Source organism: Buteo buteo, chromosome 13 (assembly GCF_964188355.1).
Source record: "Buteo buteo chromosome 13, bButBut1.hap1.1, whole genome shotgun sequence".
In the NCBI taxonomy this organism is placed as follows: domain Eukaryota; kingdom Metazoa; phylum Chordata; class Aves; order Accipitriformes; family Accipitridae; genus Buteo; species Buteo buteo.
The window spans coordinates 34,837,223-34,858,122 of record NC_134183.1 but is presented as its reverse complement, the minus strand read 5'-3'; the positions used below and the strand labels follow the sequence as shown (position 1 = coordinate 34,858,122).

The window sequence follows — 20,900 nt, the reverse complement described above, 5'->3', positions numbered from 1 at the left end:
CATAAGTCTGACGCACTGGTGTCCATCTAGCAAGTCAGTACATATTAGAAGAGCATCTGTTGCAGAAATCGCAAACTTTCAGCCTGCAAGGATGAAGTCAAAGCTGAGACCTGAACTGTGCATTGTTAGGACTGTAATTGCTTGCATTTCCCTTGCACCATGGGGTAAAAGTAGCTGAGGGCTTATTGTTCTTCAAAATCCTTTTCAGATCCTTGCTAACTACAGGCCAGGGATGCATCCTCTCTACTCACTTTACTGAGGATATTTTCTCTCATAGCTTCCAATAAAACTGACAAAGAATACATTGAGCAGAGAAATCTGCACACTAAGAAAAAGTCAGTGTCATTAGTGCCACACAAAGACTGACACAAAAAAACCATGAGAGCTGCATGTGGCCGTTACTTACCTTGTATCACTACACAAACCTAATAAAATTCACCAGCTAGGGTATACCACTGTCCAACGCCACGTACCCAAATAGGAGACCAGGGAAGGGAGACTGGCCTCACCTAGGCCTCTTTTGGTTTAGGTAAAAAAGTCACATTCATCTTCTACCACTACTTCTTCTACCACTCTGCTCCCTAGTTACATGTTCCTCCTTATCCAGCCAACCTAGGCAGATTTTACCCATAATTAAGCTGTAATGCAATCATTTTAAAGAGGCATTGGGAAATGTTCCAAAGAGCTGCATTACAATACTAAATGTACAGGACTGCCCAGCAGTACATATTGAGAGGTTCCTTTTCCAGCTTTAGTACCAATGGTTTTCTACTATGAACCTTAACCAAACTAGTCTGATGCAATTCCTACAAGAATGTAAGGACAAACTGAGCAGAGATGCTGAAACAGTTCATTTTGCTACTTTAGTTTTTAGAACAGTAGCTTACTCTCAAGGCATCACTGTTACTCTTTTGTTCTCCCCTTATCCGTGATTTTAACCCTATAGTCATCAGAGTCAGTATCTCAAGTTTTTCCGTGCTACAGAATCAGTTTCAGCTAGGTCTCCACTACAACTTTTCCCTACACAGTACCGCTGGTTGGACTGATAGGTTGTCGTCTTTCTTCTTTTAAACAAAATTTCTGTTGCAGAAAATGCTACAGCACAAAGAAACCAAACCAAAGTATTCTGGCTGGAATAAGTAAACTGTTAACAATAGTACCAGCAAATACTTCCTGAAGGTAAAAGGTTTCTCTGGTCCTCAGTCTGCTTAGCAAGAAGGTACTGGAAAGGTCATGTTCTGGAAGAATACAAGTAGTGAAAGACAGACAGAAAAGAAACACACATAAATGAATGTAAAAAAAAAAATTAAAAAAAAAATCACTTAGTAGCCAGTGGCAAGCAAGTATTAGAATTCTTAACATTTACCTGTATTACATAGTTAACCACAGTATTTTAAGTTAATTTTTCATGTGGCTCAACATTAGTTTGCAGCAGCTGGACCTTACATATAAGAAATCTGTATGATCATGTAACAATTTCTGTTGATTTTTAACTCAAGTTGATTCAATACAGTTCCCATTTCACTAAGTTCATGGAGTCTGTGTATTTAATAATATTTTTCTGGTGCAGATGTAGCAAGAAATCCGCCAGGAAATCAGGCCCTTTCAAGATGCAAATAAAGGTTAATCTCTGATGGTGTATACTAGCCTGTATATCTACCACAGTAGAGTATTCCTCCATCTCTGGCAAAGCAATACTTTATTTAAAAAAAAAAAATTAGTACTCGATGTACTGGCATTTTAAATGGTTTAGTTGTCTTTTGTTTGTGGGTGTTTTGATTTTTTTAAATATACAAGCCAAGTGAATTTAAAAAAGTGATTAAACACCAAAAATTGGCAAAGAAGCTGTGAAAAAATTAACACCCGATTTGCTTGCTAGAAAGAGTCTCATTTTAGACCCATCTATCAAAGAATATAAAAGAAGCACCACAGCATCAGATCTTGTTTATCAAACTAAAAATTAAGAGATCTCTTTTGCATGACCTGCACATAATAAAAAACCCATGCTCTTAAGGAAGTTATCTAAATCTTACCTTACTCTTTTGAAGTAAGAATGGAAGAAGTAAAATTAAATTAAAATAAAAGATTTTTCCAGTGGGATTCCCTGATAAACAGAAACTTTGTGGCACTTACCACCATTGGACATAGATCACAATAAAAAGGAATTCATTCCAAGATGGCGAAAGGAGTCAAGATAAAGTCTCGTTACCCTTTTGAACAATACAGCATCAGAACAACTGGAATTTATGCATCAACTTTTAAGCTGGGCTTGCTCCCAACTTCCCAGCATTGGTTCTTCCTTGCCTACTGTGTTTATATGTGGGGTTTTGATTTTTTTCAATGGGCAGAGCTGAGAGGGAGAAAAATTTACAACTTCTTTACTGCAAGACACAAGAGTCTTCAAGATATACAAAAGGAAAGGGAAACATTTTCCTGCAGTCACTGCGAGTTAAGGCTGAATTAAAAGCAACTTAGAAATGAGCAAGCACATTTGTAACCTACCTTCAAAGAAAGGAAGTGAGAAGAGGCACATGACTGAAAATCAATATACTTGACCTTTGGTTTCTTGAATTCTGGGAGAGAATTACTTGGAAAATACTTCTCCCTATAGGCTTTGCTTCTTGTGAACAGCAAACCACTAAGTTGCATAGATGAACATCAGAACTAGTAAGCAGTAGTATTTTTACAGCATAGCTGTAACAGCTGGTATTGTTCTGCTGATTCTCCAAAGGATGGGTTTGAATTTGAGAGCCGTCACAAACCTGTTATCTCCAACATACTGCAGCAGTAAGTGTTTCAGAATCAACTGCTGCCAGCGCACATGCTTTTCATTGTACTTCGAAGAGTTGTGATTGGTACTGAAGGACACTGAAGCGCTCATTTACACACCTTGCCCATCACAAGATGACAGATGTGCAGCTATCAGCACTGATCACACACACGAGCTTTTTGTGGACACGTGAACAGAGCTAGAGTTTCAACATCTTCCATGCAGATTCCAAGTATGGACATACCTACAGGACAACACTCTTCCAGAAACCTGTTTTTTTCCATATGCATCCAACAGCTGAAGGACATCAGTTTGTTCCCATAGCTTACCCAGGGATTACTATTTTTGTTGTTCTCAGCAGTAGGAATTGCAGGGTTTGGATTAAATATACAACTATTTTTTTTTCAATTTTTTTAAAAAGGAATATTTTCCTGCGCTACATCAGTATACTGTCTCAATCTATAAAGGCAGATAAATGAAGCCTCAGAAATGTGCTTTTATGTGAGATCTTTCTTGAAGGATTTCAGTAAACATATGAAATGACCAAGTAGGAAACAAGATCAGTGTAAAAGGCAGGGTGGGGAACACTTGCAACACACCAGTGTGTCATACAGCCTCATGCAAAAGAACGAAGTCTAATCATTTTGAACTTGAATGTTTGGCTTTAGTCCCTAGTAACATCTGCAAGGCATTTTCAGATTATCTCAGCAATGTCTTATATCACTGTGTAAATTAAAGACGCAGTAGTCTTTTATTGCGACCATTCAAAAATACAGATTAACATGAAGCAACACACCAGGGTGAAGGTCAACATTTAAAAGCTGTAAGATAAATTTATTTGAGAATTATACACAAATGCAACCAGTTTTATTCATCCTTTCACAGCTTAAAGGGACAAAGCTGTATTCTATTCCTTCTGGACAGCCCACAAGAATCCATAAAACACTACTAAATTCAGAGTGGGCTGAACAGGCTCCTTCAGGTTAACTGGCCTTTCTTCATCTTACTATTCACACATACAGAGATTCTAATACCAGTGTCCTATACAATGATACATAGAGCAGTGTCTTGCACCTTGAAAGATATGAATACAGTAATGTTCTTAACATTAAACACACTACACTGGCAAAATAAATATATACAAAAGGCTAAAGTAGGTAAGGCAATAAAGAATGCAGGTGCCATGTGTATATATAACATAAGGCAGTTTCCTGCTCATAAAACCTTGAAACTTACTAACAAGATCAGATCAACGCTCATAATGCTAAGCAAACTGCCACTTCCTTCAGCATGTGTCTCCTCAGCTACAGAACAGCTACCACTCCAAGCTTCCTTTCTTAAGATAAACTACTTTCTACTTAAAAGAGAACAAGGGATTCAGAATACAATTCACAATCATCAGAATTAAACCAACCAACACTTTAAACATCCAGGTTTGACAGCTCAGTAACCTGCACTGTAATCTGATTATCATATAAGATTCAAATCCAGTGATCTTCACTTGTTTGTAACAGTGCTCGTATGAGTTCTGCCACCACAACCATGCATTGCAGTGCTTCAGTGTGAACACTAGAAGATCCTGCAAAGTGAAATTCTCTTTTCAGCATTTTGAATCCAGAATTTACAGATTGCTTTGAGCAGCCTTTGAATTGCATGATTTTAAACACCCAAAATACTCAATCCAAATTTAAAGACTATAGAATAACACAATAGTAGAAACTTATTACTGCTTGACATGAGTAAAATTACCAATTGTCACAACAGCCCAACTTTAAAAGGGACGGGTCCCTGCAGAATGTCTTTTAGAGTTTACAACCTAGGTACTACAGCGCTATGAAAGTGCACAGAAATTAACCTATGTCTAACTCTTGTTCTATTTTGAATGTAAAATAAGCTACACTTGGTGGTAACTCAGTTTCATCTAAAATAATTTTGAAATAGATTAAAATTGCACTACTGATAGACAACAAATTTTGTTTATTTTAAGGATTATTTATAGACTGACTGCCTCCAAGAGGAAGGCACTAACTTAGCTGCTTTGAGAACTTACTCCTTTCATGCCAATGTGCAACTGGAGAGCAGCAAACATTAAAATCAGCCAACATACTTGAGTTGAGGCTACAGTTTCACAGCTAGCTGAAACTAGGATAGGTGCTGCCACTGAAGAGTCATGACCAAATCCTTTTCTCTTTTGATCAGGTTAGTTTTCATCTGGGTGAGTTCCATAATTCAGTTTACCATCATCTGTAATGACAACTGATGGCGTAACTTAGAGAACAGGTACACACAGTCACAGCCCTCCTCCTTTGAGTAGCAGACCACAGACTCTGTTGAGCCAATCATTAAATTAAAGCCCTAGTGAATACAGAGCAAAAGGTGGCCCACAAATAGCTTGAAAGCAGCTCCAGTGTGGACCCTACACCAGGACATCACCTGACCAGCTGCAGCTCTATGCTAGTACAGGAATTGCTCTGTATTTCACACTCCAGCTGTGACTAGATACGGAACAGAAACGGCTGCAACAGTTTCTCAAGGACCCAGCCCCATACTCACTTAACCTGTAATGCAGCAATGGGAGATTTGTGCATCTGTCCTTTACTTTGAAGCTCTTCTTTCCCTCAGGTCTCTGGGATGTGCAGCACATGGCTTTCTACTGCACAAGAAAAAACAACTTTGCCACGTTTTAATGGATAAGAAGGGGGAAAGCTTGCTTCATCCAAAAAAGTTAGCACCTTAAGCATCCAAAAGGTCGAAAAAATGCCTTATTAAAAAAATCCTATGTAACCAATGCTACCTTGCCACCATGATTTACAGTTCATTGTTCACTATTCATTTACTTCAGTTATGATGATGAGAACAGGCCAACAAGGTTAGGTTTGGTTTTGTTCAGTAATTTTGGTCCAGATGAACCTATATGACTGTCCAGTGTGAAATGGAGATGCCACTTCTTTTTCAAAAAGGTCTCTTAAAGTTTTCGGGCTCCCACTTGATCTGCATGTCTATTCTGAACTGGTTATTCAGACTGAAGAAATAAAGACTTTTGGGGGCCACACCATTCCATTGTCTGTTTACAACAGAAGAGCTACTACATGAAAAGCAAGCATACAGTGTCCCAGAATTCACAAAGCAAAGGAAGAATTGGTAAGTCATTGATCACTTAGAAATAAAAAAAAAAACCTTGCATGGTACAAAAAAAATGCACTTTGTATCTTCTATTCCAGCAGTACCTATGATAGGTACTGCATACATATCCCATCAGCTGCAGACTTAAGACAGGTATGGAAGGCTTGATGAGAAGTTAGTATGTACAGTTAAATACTGCTATAGCCCAACTACTTGGGCTGCCAAGCACCTCCAGAGATTCAGGTATATCAAGATAGGGTCAGAGGTAGAGGAAAAAAAAGCTGAATTGGATAATGTTAGACAGAGCAGGTATAAATTACACATGACCACTATCAAGATAGAAGTGATTAAAAAAGATGAGCAGTGATGAAGTTTTTGAAAGTTTTATAAGAATGCAGGAAGACACCACTCATTAAAGAGATGAGACTTCAGAGGGCACAGACCTGCTAAAACTGGAAGGAAAAGTACATAGAATATGGGTACTGCCAGCAACATAAACACAGATAAAAACACCAAAAAAAAAGCACATGTCAACAATGGTAGTAATACAGTTCTTAGCTTTGTAACTGATACTCTGGCCAAAAGGATCTTGGTTATCAATGAAGATCAAAATGTCTCACCCAGTAAGAATTATCTTTGTTAAGATAAATCATCTAATCTAGGAATTTCAGTTAGAGGCTGAAATATGGTCATGTTTTAGAAGCACATGTGTGAAGTACCTAGTGAGGCAGCAAAATCAGGCCAAAAGTCAAAGCAGAAGGTTTAAAGTTACTGAAGTTATTTTTAAAGATGGCACTCTCAGACTTTGGGAACATCATTTTTATCGGAGGCTTTTTTTAAACCCATGTTTTTACATGGCAGTAAGTATGTGGTTTGTTTTTTTTTTTTGCAAGTGAAGGACATGAGGGAGGAAGGGCTGCTTTATTTCACTTCTTATGCGAATGAAGAAATAGGGCTTTTTTGAAAGGCTTTTACTACCTACATTAACAGGCAAAACCACATAACTTATTAATGAAAGCCATACTTGTCTTTATGGCACATAACAGTTTTCTTTTCCTACATTATGCAAGGTTCTTTGAATGGCCTCTTCCATGTCCTTTTCCTGTGTTGCATATTCAAAGTACTGCTCTCTAGTCACTTCTGCTAAGCCAGAGAAGTTCTCCCAGCCAGCAGCTACTCTGACTTACTGTATCTTCCGCCTTGCTTCCATGCTTGGGTTGACACAGATACCTTACTTCATCTTTAATCCCATCAAAAGTCACACCACACAGACAAGATTATTTTTTTTTTTTTTTCAGTAAAGGAAATCTATTTCTCTCTGGCAGATGAAAGAAAGGAGGATTTGGGGGAGGGGGAGAGCGGGCAGGGAGCAGTGTATGTATTCCCTGGCTGGCAGCCACTTTAGCTTTGCCCAATTTCTTAAACTCAACCTTTTCTTCCCAAGTTCCAGATTTGGTGCCAGACTCCTATTAGTGACCAGTCTGCTTTACATGTTCTTAGATGTTGCCATACATATAAGAAAATGCCACTGACATTCAGCATCAGGTTTTTTCTTTGGTACCCAAAGCAGTAGAGCCTGCACAGCAACAGCAAAACAGGTACAGATCATCTTAAACTTGGTCAACTGTTTGCTCTCCCTAGCAGAAGAGAAGTCTTCTGAAACATGCAGTACTTTACTTGCATTTAAAACTACATACAATCTAATCAGAAGTGTCATAGCTTACATTGAAGAGGAAAGCTTACTGCAAACCACAAGATTAAACTGATACTACATGCAATTATTGGTCAAAAACCCTTTAAGAGGCACTAAATTACATCCCACTGCAACCCCTGTTGGGACAGGAAGTTGCTGACTGTCATGCTTTAACCCCAGCCAGCAACTGAGCACCATGCAGCCACTTGCTCACCTCCCTCACAGTGGGATGGGGGAGAAAATAATGGGAAAAAAAAGTAAAACTCAGTGTTGCTATAAAGACAGTTTAATAGGATAGAAAGGAAGAAAATAATAATAATAGAAGAATTGAAATATACAAAACAAGTGACACACAATGCAATTGCTCACCACTCGCCTACCGATGCCAGTTAGTTCCTGAGCAGCGATCTGCCTCCCACCCAGGCCAACTCCCCCCAGTTTATATACTGGACATGATGTCACATGGTATGGAATATCCCTTTGGCCACTTTGGGTCAGCTGCCCTGGCTGTGTCCCCTCCCAACTGCTTGTGCCCCTCCAGCCTTCTCGTTGGCTGGGCATGAGAAGCCGAAAAATCCTTGACTTTAGACTAAACATTACTTAGCAACAACTGAAAACATCAGTGTGTTATCAACATCCTTCTCATACTGAATCCAGGACATAACAGTATACCAGCTACTAGAAAGAAAATTAACTCTGTCCCAGGAGACTGACTCAGGTTTTGAGTTGCAAATCCAGCAACTATGTGCCTCTGGATCAACTCTGCTTGTACAAGAGTCTAACACAGTGCAACTCCATTGAAGTTAGTATTATTCATAGTTTATTCACATTAGAAAAGAATCAGATCTATTTTATATATCTACAGCCAGCTTGATGGACTAGGCACTTAAGCTACCATAACATCCGGTTAAAGACAAAAAGCAATATAATACCCTCTGAATTACAAACAGACGCCTTATTTCTATCACAAAACGTGAAATCAAGCATCACTATAAATATTGCATGTATTCTTCATCACCTATTACAAATTTCAGGTAAACTCTGAAATAAGTCAGTTCAAGATGTATTGCTACTAAAAGGATGCCCTATTTCAGGAGGACTAGGAAAGCCTTCCAAAAAAAGTAAATAAAAAATTCCCAAACAAAAGCTGTACATCTTCAATACCTCTCTCAAAGCCTGTATCAATCAATCAATACATTTGTTCCTACCTTCATTCAACGTTAGTCTGTGTTCTTAACTTTGCATTCAAACCAAGTCACAAAAGCAGCTCTAAGCTGCCCTCCTGTCACTCACATAACCAGATAACACATAACCAAGATAGAATTCCACCTGCCAATTAGGAATAGGCATAAAACAGTTAGACATCTGTCACATTGTTTCAGAGCAACATGCAGCAAGAAAGCTGCAACAGCTTTTTTTAATAAAAGCCAAACAATTTCACTTACATTGTGAGGGTAACACAATCTCATCAGCAGATGAAAATCAAAGTCCAAGATGTCTTTTGTTACCAGCTAGGTGTTAGTATCAAATTTAAGCTCACAGGAGACACAAACCTTAATGCTTTTAACCTACGACGCCTCCAACTACAACACCTTCTGATCAACATCAGGATAATATCTTGCTGACCACACATCACACACCTTGAAAGCGGAGTAATTCCTCCAGTTTCATGTTTACCTCCATAATGCTGTCTGTCCCTATTCCAATGAAAACCCTTGACTTCCTTCTCGCACTGTACTGAAGAGATACCCAAGTCCCAGATCCTATGAACCTTTAACATGCACTCCCATTCTGTAGACATGAATAATGGTGCCATCCAAGACACTTATACTAGACTCAGTCACTTCAGTCTTACAATTCATTTATTATGATGACCACTAATAAGGTACTACCGACAACACCTTCCTGACTCTTCCCTCCCTTTGCTCATCTATCACTGATGTGTGTTTTCTTCTACAGCGCCTACCATCTGGAGAAGCCCAAAAGAAACTGATTGAATGAGGATAGGGAATGCTGAAGCTTAATGGGAGGGGGAAAAAACCCAACAAACCAACAACCAATCTTTTGTCTATCATACAAGTAACCGTGGGGAAGAAGAGTAGAGATATTCAGTGAGGCATAATTTGACATGACTACACTAAAACAATTTCCATTACACATTATAGACATGGAAATCTCACTGCAAAAAGGAAGTTGATAATTTTGCTTGTCAAAGGATTTTCATCAAAGTGTTCAAAGGTCAGCATACACGTGCTTGATTGCCAGAGTAGTGTCCTATTTTGCAAGATGTAGACTAAGGAAAAGTTACTTCTGTAAAGTCAACAGATTGTTTCAACTCTCAGATACAGTACTATCTCATGTGGGCAACTTCCTGCCAAATGCTAGTATCGTCTTGGATTAAAAAAAATAAGTAAGACAAATTTTGTTTCAGAGACAGCAAGCCTTTGTACTAAGTCAGAAATGCTAAAAGATATGAGTTTACTCTCATAGAAACCAGTTTAAACAAAAAGTTGAAAGGAATGCAAAGAATAAACCTTATTATTTGGAATGATAAACCCAATCCAGTTTTACCAGACAGCACTACTTGAACAGCAAGTTAAGATACTTAGAGACTGCTAAATTAATGCTTCTTATTCTTGTACACCACACTGAAACTACTAGCAAAATGCACATGAGATACTCCAAGTTTTGCTTTAGGAGCTGTTGAAGTGTGAAAATGAGCTGACTCAACTGCATTTTACTTTGCCTGTAGAACTGTGCAAAAGCAGAAGTTTCCACTCAGGAAACAAACTAAACAACCTTATATAACACATTCCCGCTGTAAAAAAAGTTTTATCCCATTTTGACAGTGAAAAGCTGATCCTCACAGCAGTATTATGACTTGTCAACCCTTTTAGAAATTTTCCAGAGCCCTATATGAAAAATTCGAAGTTGCTAAAGGCCAAGAACCTGCTTTGCCTAAAGCTGCTGAAGGCCCGTCTGTGTTTTTACACATTGAAACCACATCACTCAGAATAACCGAAAGGATCATCTGAGAGAAAGATAGATGGTTCACTTCTTATAATGGGTAGCAAAGTTTGCTGAACATACTAGTTGTGCCAGGTAGTCAAGACAAAGACAGAAAGACTCTTGCGCCAAGAATCGCCCAAGAAAGAATAAAAAGGTCTGATAAATTATAAATACACAGGCACTGCACTATTACCCTACTTCTGATGCAACCGTCCGCCAGAGGACACCACGCTGGAAGACCTTACTGTCTGAATCAGTACAGCCATCATTATAGCACGACCAAAGTCTTGAGGAGAAAAGTTGAAGGACCCTTTGCAACCCTCCAAGCAACCTACAAGGAGGTAGCCTTACAGGCATGTTTTGCATGACAGCAGAAGAGCAGAGAATCTGCAAAGTACAACACAAGTATATCATGCAAAATGACAAAGTAACTACAAATCATTATTGACTCATTTCTATAATGCGAACATTGAGGCTAAGTAAAACAAATATTCTCTAATAAAGCAGTATTTCCATATCCCCCTCCTACTTTCTTTTTTTCCTTTTGGAAAGTGTTTCCATTGCTCTGGTAACTGAAGTGTTGTGGTTTAACCCTGGTTAAACTACTAAACAACCAGAGGAGTGGGAAATTGTAAGAAAGGTATTTTGTGGTTAGGCATGATGTGGGTCCTTTCATCACAGGAACAAAGTTTGCTTTAATTTCTGGACGTAGAATCTAAGAAAAAAAAGTTGAAACAGTTAAAAGTTTAACCCCATATAGTTAAGAAAAACCTCTAAATGACTCACCTCATTCACAAATAGCATTTGCATACATAAGATTAAACTATAAAATTTGATGTCAAGACGTCAAGCATATGCCTTCTCAGACTTCTACAGTTAAACCAACTGTGATCTTGTCTGGAGAGAGACAGACCAGAAGAGAACTAGGGCACACTAAGGGCACATAATATTGTGGGTGCTAATTAAAATCATTGTGAATTGAACACACATTGTAACAGCAAGTACCATCATATTGCAGAATCCACTTTTTGGAGAACATATAAACAAAACAGCCTGGCAGCTGATACTTCAGGAAGACTCAGTGTACTCAATTAGGAATGCTAACCTGGAGACCTTAGAACTTCAACTGGCAGGGGGGCCTGTTTGGGAAAAGCACTGCATCCCTGCATGTCCCTCTGCAGCACAGGTTGGCTATGCTTTACCAGTCAAGGAAAAAAAAATTAATCAGAATGTTAAAAGTGGAATGCCCCTTAGCTCATCAGATGTATTAGTTATGATTGTAAAATCGACTAGTACTGAGCAGCCACCATGCACTCACAGAGAGCGAGCCAGAGCACGCGCCTCTTCAAGAACAAATAGATTAGATCTACGCGATTGACCTGAAAGTAATACAAGCAATACATGAGGAAGACTGAAAGAACCCCAAGTATTTTTATTTAAGCAGATGTCAGCACTTTATGAACAGTTTCACTGTTTCCTGCATTGTCAACTTTCCTGTTTGTAGGTCCTTTGCTAAAAAATAAAAAGGACTGGAAGAAACAAATTACAAGAAGGAAAACATAACTGCGAAATCACAAATAATACCCATGGAATCAGAAGTATGCCTCAATTATTAGTAAGTTTCTTCAAGCTGAATAGTGCTGAAAATAAGACCCTTGTGAAAGCAAATACTATATTTACTGAATAAGGTAAGAAAAAACAGCATCACATTCACAATCCTCAAGACTTCAAAGTAAATCAGTGAGAAAAAGAAATATCAAGGGGCTAAGCAGCTCAAGAAACATCAAGAAAATGGTTGGCAGACAGACGCACCCATTTATGTTAGCTATCTCTTTAAAAGTATAAAGAAATATTTTCTATTTAACACAATACGAATGTAGACTTTTTTTTTAACTATACAACATTTATTATTGTTTATTAAGCCTTTTATTCTACCAGAGATACAGCAAAATACCTTTTTAGGTAAAATGCTGCTTGGGCCTTGATCAGCTGGTGTTACTGATACAGCATTTTGAAAATGGTTGCAGAGAGAAAAGAAATGTGCCATTTTAATTCTGCAGAAATATTTCTTGAAATGCACAAAATCTGTTCTTAAAGCGTTAGAAATGCCAGCCATACCTCATTTAGTCAATCGCATCTGCCTAAATAAAAATTTGTTTCTTCCCTGTGCACCAAGTTCAGCACAATAAAACGTCTGAAGAGGATACTGCACTTGGGTAACATAGAACAAGCCGCACATTACTCCACCTCATCTTTAAATCAATTTATTTCCAATAAAGAGTCTATTCATTCTCTTAGTCTTATTTTTCAAGGCCTGCATTAGTTTTGCCCTCCTAAATACTAGCAACCTCCACTGCAGTTTACCCCTTCATCCCGAAGTGCGCTTCATTGTATTTTAAAAGTGACCTCAACTACGAGTAGCTAACCATAAATCTCAAGTCTCATCAGACTGAGATTTCAGTTCAGCAATACCTCAGTGAAGAACGTGAAAATTCTGCTTACGTTTAGTTCAGCAGAAAGTTATTTTAAGATCGACAAATCTTACAGAAACGTACATCACAGCAGTCTGTTTTGATATATCACATCTCATTATCATTAAAAGATATTCCTTGAGCTTTAGAAACCCCTTTTCACCCCCAAATCTATAACCAAACCCAACTGTTGTCAAGCAGGTTCCTCTATCTAGTCATTAAGGGGGCTTCTAACTCCAGTCGATGAAGGAGCTTGAACAGAACTCCAAATCTCAAAAGCGTGAGCTATATGTACACCAACACGCACACGCGTTCTGAGGAGTTGAGAAGAGAGTTAAAACTACCTGCCGAGAGCGGTTTGGTCACTGTCACTACGCAGCCCAGCAAGAGCCACGGTTAGCTTCAGCAGCCCAAGCCCCCTTCCATTTTCCGAAAATTTACATCTAAACATGAACCGAACCATAACGGAAAAAAAAAAAAAAACAAAAAAACAAACGACAGAAAGATGGTCCTGTAACTCGGCCAGCGCCGCCGTTCTGGATTTTGCTCAGGACTCGGTACTGACGCAGCCCCACGGAAACATCCTTTCCGCGACCAGCAGAAACAAAACAGCCGAGCGGCCCGAGGGCCGAGGCCGAGCCAACTGTTGCTGCCGCCGGGGCACAGGGAGGCGCCGGGGCCTCTGGACGACGGCCTCGCACCCTGCGGCTCCCTGGCAGGGGCCGCGGCACCCAGCCGCCCTCCGCCACGGGGCCCCCGACGACCCACCCCCCCGGGCGGGCTGGGCTCCCGCTCCGGCTCCCCCCCCCGCGGCGGCCGGGGCACGGCAGCGGCGGCGCCTCCTCCCGCGCGGGGCCCGTAACGACTGCGGGGCTCCCGCCCACTCCCGCGCAGCGGCCACGCACAGGCCGCCCAGCGCGGCCCCAACCCCGGGCGGCGAGACGGGCGGCGTCCCTCCCTCCCGCCCGGCGGCTCCGCTCCCGGCGGCAGGGCCCCGGCCAGGATACCTCTCGCCCCCCGCCCCGGGAGGGCGGCGGCCGGCCGCGTCCGCGTCCCCTCACCGATAGTGGAGATGAAGGTGGTGTTGAAGGCGTCCTCGCTGAAGCGGAAGAGCAGGCAGGTCTTGCCCACGCCCGAGTCTCCGATCAGCAGCAGCTTGAAGAGATAGTCGTAGGTCTTCGCCATCTTCCCTCGGCCTCGGGCTCGCCGCCGCAGCAGCAGCAAGAGGCGGGGGGGGCGGCCGCGGGCGGGAGGGAGCAAAGCACCGCCCCAGCCCGGCGCCCACGGAGGGGACGCAGCACCGCCTGCCTCACGGCGCGACGGAAGCGCCCCGGGGCCGACGGGAGATGTAGTCCCGCAGCGGCCCCTGTGTTCGCTCCGCTCCTGCCGGCGGCAGGGCCGCAGTCTCTTCCAGCTCGGAGCCTTTATCGGGAAGGCTCTGGCAGCCGCCGCCGCCGCCGCCGCTCCGGCCCCCACGGGCGAGAGCGGCCAGCCCCGCGTCCGCCTTCCCTTTCCCTGCAGGCACTCCGCCAGACGCTTCTCTGCGCGTTTCCACGCGAAACGTCGGTGTAATCCTTGAGGTTGAGTTTTAAAAACCCACGCGTGCTGACACCATGGATGTCGGCGCTCAAGCCGTGAGGTCCGAGACTTTGCATTCGTGGTGCTCAAACGGCAGCGGGTGCGTGAGTTCTCCACATAGACACGCGTGCGTCTGGAATTTAACGACGCTTGGAGAACTGCTGTCGCGGAGAAATCGGATGGCCTCATTCTACAAGGGACTGGCCTAGATTCTTGGAAACTAGCTAGATTTGTAACGGGAGTCGTGTATTTTATCTGCTCAAGCAACACAATAAATAACAGCATCATGCTGCCTGTCACCAATAAGCACAGGTGAAATGTGTGCGTGTGGCCTCAAATGTTTACATGTGGCTTTGGGAGCGTCAAATAAAGAAGAAACTGTTGTTCGCACAACAGAAGAACTATTTTCACGCAGTCTCAAGCAGCACTAAAAACGTGGGTATCCTAGAACAGCATGTGGCTATTCTAGAGTACTTCGATAAACACTTTTCCCCATCGTTTTCCACTGATAATTATCTCTTGGTGTGAGGCTGCCTCATTATGGATTCATTATACTGGGTCCCCCACAGGATGCCACAAGGCACTATAAAAATAAATAGCATTACTGAAACACTTTAAAATGACAGTGAAGAGCTATTGCTTTAATTTAATTTAAAAACAGTAGCCTTCAGACAAGCTATAAACAGAAATCTAACACTATAAATCACTACAGCAGTTCTCACTTCCCTCTTAGGAAAACAAAGAGCCGTTTTCCCCAAATTGTCCATTAAGGGATTGTCATCCTGAGCCACCAGCTTCCTTTTCAGGTCCCTCCAGGCTTCCCCTCACCTCCGTGCAGGAATGGCCCTTTGGCACCCACTGGCCAGGGCACCGCTCCTGCTAGTCACCCAGCAGGGCATCGTGCTCAACGGCTGCCTGGGGTAAGGCAGGAGTGAGGTGCAGCGTTAGGAGGCCCTGATGGCCCCTGTGATTCCTCCTTAGCTGCAAGTGTTTCAAGCACTCTCTAAATGGGATTGAGGGGTGCCAATGTGATTCAACCGCCTAACGGCAGTCCAGAGCTACCTGCTCGTAAGTGTCTCCCATCTGCAGCCAGATCTGCTAGTTATAACGCAGCCTACAACAATAAAAGGTCCTTTCTCACTTTTTTGGGGTGTTAATTTGGCAAATATATATGCTGAGTTCTATACAGAATCAAACAAAATTAGTTTTGAATATTAAAGCTCCGTCATATATGGTGAGCCTCCATACTCCAAGCACACAAAAAAATCACTCCATGACATTAACCTACAATTGGATGGGGTGAAATAGGGCTAAACTGGTCTAATGCCTGGCTACTGCTGTATTTGTGCAAACTACTCTGAGGAATCACTCCAAACAATTACCTTCAGCCATTATAAACCTTGAAAAAGCAAAAGCTATTCTGCTCGTAGTTATTCCAAATCTTCCTTGTTAAGGGTCTCAGTTTGGTGGTGTTCCTGGCCAATATATGTTCATGACAACAAACCATCAAAAATCCAATGACAGATCTGCTGTAAATCTCTGTACAAGGTGAATTCAGTAAGAGCCTGTCATGAATGCTAATCTAACTTCCAGCGAATTGTATTAAACTCTGATTTTATATCATAGATGCTGTGTTGTGATTCAAGTAAAAAGTGTCATTGTTTGTTTCATTGAGACCTCTGGGAGGCCAGGATATCATCTGACAGAGCAGAGTCAAGGCAGCAAAACAAGGGTGGGGGGAATTGCCAGTTCTCTCCTTTTTTTTTTTTTTTTTTTTTTTTACACACTTGGAGACCTCTGCCCAGTTCAGGGTGGAATTTGGAAACACGGCTGCTTGGTTCATTTTTGTACTGTATAATTAGCACTTGGGCGGTTTAGATGTTAAGAGGGGTTGTTATGATACTTATTACAAGATTTAAGTTTATAAATGATAATGGCAACCTGGCACTGAAGCAGTCAAGCCAAATTGGTTAATTATTTCAGACTAGCATGAATAATCAGATTATAGGAAACTGCAAATGAAAAACTAATCTCTGAAACATTTCCCTGCACCTGTATTTTCAGAGACATGAGTTGCTATGTACTGTAATTACGGCCATACTACACAAGATTACTACACAATCGTATTTCAGCATTGAGGAGAGTAATTTGGGGGTTAATATTCACTCTTCAGTTTTATGGAACAAATAGGCTTCCATATGTCTCTGGAGCAATATGTTTGTGATCGCCATCTGTTACTCAAGAGTAGTTTTATAGAAAAATAATACAAATTACTTGTCTCTTTAATTACACTAGTGCTTTGCAATATTGCGTTCTGTTCTGATTTGGAAAAGTGCCAGTTTGCCAGATTCATGGGACAGATGTTTACTTAACCATGAACTTTAAAAACAAGATATAAAAATTAAGAGTTACATTTTTTAATTCTCTAGAACATGGAAAAAGTGTAATTGTACAATTGCATACCTTGCAATATGTTAGTAAAACTTTAAGGAGCACTATTAAAGCTGTTAAGGCTCAATAACCAAGCCACTACGATACCTGTTCCATGAAAATACTTTGAAGCCCAGTCTTTGTTATTGCACTAAATTGGAAAAGGCAACATTTGGTTTATATTGCATTACAGTCAAATAGATCAATTAAACATTTCATTTTTTTCTGACATGGGAGAACCACTGAGGGGAACACTGAACATATAGGAAATAGAAAATGTTTGATACTATGGGTTACCTTTTGTCACTATATAAAAGCAGATCGCACCATAACAGCGTGATGCTGATTTGTACATTTCAAAAAAGCAGAACTTTAAAACCTTTTACAACCACTAAATGACTGCCCTAACAGTTTTGTCTGAATACCACAGTTGAAGCTCATCCAATAAACAGCTGTTGAGTCCCAACCAAGATACGGCAGAATTCCATTAGTCACTAAGGTGTATGTAAAGTACATCTGTTAAAGCACTCAGTTTAAGAAAGGCACTAATACGCATAGCAAAACGCAATTACTCCCTCTATTCATATGCAATAAATTCAACAATCTTTACATACACATTAAAAAAAAAAGCAAATACTTGTGACTCATTTACCAGCACCTACATTTTTAAGAAAAAAACAGATTACATTGCTATTTCATTCCCATTCTCATTTTTACTTTCTCAAATGATAGACATCATCATTACTTCTAGCTTTCAAAAATCCTTTTTTCCCTTCAGTTCAAGGGTGAGACTGGTTAAGCAAAAAGAAAACTGTGTAAAAATCTGTCTTTAATTAAGCTCTTCTGTTCAATGCATACAAAATTGTAGGAAATTCTACATCTTAATTGTTTGAGTACAACATTTCAAAAAACCAGTAGAGTTTAAAACATGTTGGTAGAACCAGGATCCTGTTATTTTGGCACTAATTGGAATCCACAGGTCCAAGTCCTACAAAAGATAATCTTATGAGGCAGACTTGCCCCGAATGCCACCTAACCGAAAATCACTAAGATGAGCTTTGCCCCTTAGCTTTTGGACTCTGCTAGCTAATATGATAATATTTTTGATGTGTATCTTTAACCACTCTGGTTTTGGCAGATGCCTCTGCAATTTATTACTGTTTGATGACCATCATGTGACACCCCTTTAAAAAAATGTCACTTACTCCCCAGTTCCAGTAAATAAGTCTTTCACTGCAGGTAGATACTTCTATGCTCATTCTACACTTTGTCTTACTGCATTCGATACGTCAGTACGTCCTGCTTTTAAGTCCTAGTTTTAAGAAGATCAATACATAGGTTTAATTTTTTTTGGTCTTTACAAAGAACAGTACTCTCCTTTACTCTAGTGATCTAAATGTATGAATTTTCCATATGTCTATGATGCAGAACTTTATATAGAAGAGTTTAAATCAAGCCATTATTGGAAAAAAATGACTTTATGTACAGTTCAATTCCAGAAGGGAAAAGCCCTGTAAGACTCTTATCTGTAAGTTCCATTAATTTCAAGGTTTGCTATTACAGTAGTGCTAAAAGCGGACCTTCTTCAAGTTCCAGTGCTAATCTGAACTATCTCAGCATAAGCGTATTTAAACCATATGACTACACACCATGGTTTATACCATTAGTTTATAATCAATTATAATTGTAATACTTAATTCTGCAATACAGTCAAAACCACAGGCGGACTGCATTCCAGATCAAACATACCACTTGAAGTGAACCTACTTATTTTGAGTGCAGCTTAGAGCTGGTTAGTGTGTGGAAATACAAATGGTCTTGATGATTGTACTACAGAGACACCCATCCACATCTTAGTATTCTAGACAAACCACTATAAGCATTATTAGGGTGAATTTGGTTTTTTTTAAATCAGTCAATACTCACTTCCTCAGTGACCACAGTCAGTTTAAACAAGGTTTTGTAGTACCCTCCCTCCCCCAAAAGCCTGTATTCTCACAACATCAGATAGCAAATCCTAAGGACCCACCCAAACTCAGCTGCAGAAGGCCACAAATGGAGCAGAACAGAGTAGCTCTGCCTTCCTCCTTGCTGTACCAGCCTGACAGGAGACCACCACAATGCATGTCATCAGAGACGTAGATTCAGCTTTTAAACAGCAAGAGACTGCCAGTCGCAATGCCGAAAAAAAACCCAACTGTCATTATGTTGTTTTTAAACATCTTCAGATCAGCTTTTGGAAATTTTCTGTTGTCATTTTAGCACACAGATAATGTTTCTTGTTCTTTTCTTTAAAATGACATCAAAGTCTTTGTTTGCTGGGAGAAGGCTAGAAAGGGGAAGTAATTCTCTTAGACCTGAATCTCTCTCTGTCTCTGTAAGCCACGCCACTGTGGTACAGACTGTATTTCTCTCCTCGTTTACTCACAACTTAAAATCAGTGCTGTGTTTCTGCTTCCTAAAGAGTATACTTCAAAAAAAGCTTCAATCATAAGATTGAAGGTAATGCATTAGAATTGACTCATTCAGCAGGTCACTGAACTACAAGCAGTTATGAAAAGGAAATGAATCTCCAAGTAAAACCAAAATAGAGAACCAGAGGAATGTGTCCAAAATACATCCTGTTTTCAGATCATCCTGTGTGCCCCTCTTTCCACAGAAACCAATTTTTAATGTAAACTCTGGCTCTAAAGTCTTCCTCGAGCACCAGAGGCTCCTTGCAGGAAAGACATTTAAGAAGGGAAAGCTAGGAGGAAGAGGTGAAGGAGGATGGCACAAAGTTCTGTTTTTTTTGTCGGTGGTGCTTTACACATTGTGAAGGTATTTTCTTAAACAGAGAAAAAAGCAATTCTCCTTCAGATTCTGAATCAACAGGCTTAACAGATTCTCCCCTTTCCCTTCTGCTTGCAGGTAAATAACATACATTTGAAAAAGACTGAAAGGCAGTAGGAACAGCTAAGACTCAAGAACTGACTGCACTGATAACTGGTTTATGTTCCTAGCTTCACAGGACAGCATGCAGAGGAAAGTATCAGTCAGAGCCTTTCGTATTAAATTCCTTCTGATATAACAACACATACTTCCAAAATACCTCTATCTGTGTGTCATCACCACTCCAGTGCATAAGGAAAAATGGCTAACATAGCATTACAATGTTACAACACAATAGTTGTGATGCTGAGAAGAGGAAAACCAATATAATGGCTTGGAGTGCTACAGTACATGGGTCTATTCTTGCAGAATAACGTAGGGCTTTGGAGTGGGAAGAAAGTATTTTGAAAGTTGTGTACATAGTCAGCACTGGAGAGGCCATCCCAGCTTTGAGAATATTGTTGTCAAAGATAGATATGCCTCTATAAAACTTAGGTCTTCGCTTGTGCTCGTGGCAAACTTTAAAAATAATTTCTGCTTAATGCCTCAGTTCTCTTTTCAAAAAGGATGTGGCTCAACACGCTGCCCGTTGTACATTTTGGAAGACCTTTCACACTAAGCAATTTTCATAAGGTCTATTTGTGCCACTTACTGGACTTCTAGTGAATTACACTTTTAAATGTTCTGGGCTTGATTAAATTAAATCCGAGTTTTTAGAGATTATATTTGTGACTATTTTCATTGACTTACAGAAAAAAACGACTCAACCTCTTGCTAAAAAGGTTCATGAAAATTTTTTTCTTTTTTCATTCCCGCTATCTGCAATATTTTTATTTCTTATAGGTTCTCTGAATCGGTTTAAACGCATAAATGATGACTAAGAGAAATTCTTTTGCATTTTTCCCCATTTTGACCGGGGTGGGAAACTGCAAAAGAACACGCACACAGGTACAAT

At 40.4% G+C, this 20,900-nt stretch overlaps 1 protein-coding gene across 7 annotated transcripts in view; it reads right to left on the bottom strand.

Annotated features, from left to right (window-relative positions):
* Positions 1-14,953, bottom strand: part of RAB8B (RAB8B, member RAS oncogene family) — a 29,330-nt gene extending 14,377 nt beyond the window's left edge. For 5 of the 7 annotated variants that reach the window (XM_075045515.1, XM_075045510.1, XM_075045511.1 and 2 more), the window contains exon 1: positions 14,074-14,953. In XM_075045515.1, the coding sequence (XP_074901616.1) occupies positions 14,074-14,932 (859 nt within the window). In that variant the 5' untranslated portion in view covers positions 14,933-14,953. The remainder of the gene's footprint in view (positions 1-14,073) is intronic. The other 2 variants (XM_075045512.1, XM_075045516.1) reach the window with 2 other exon arrangements.
* Between the last annotated feature and the right edge of the window lie 5,947 nt (positions 14,954-20,900).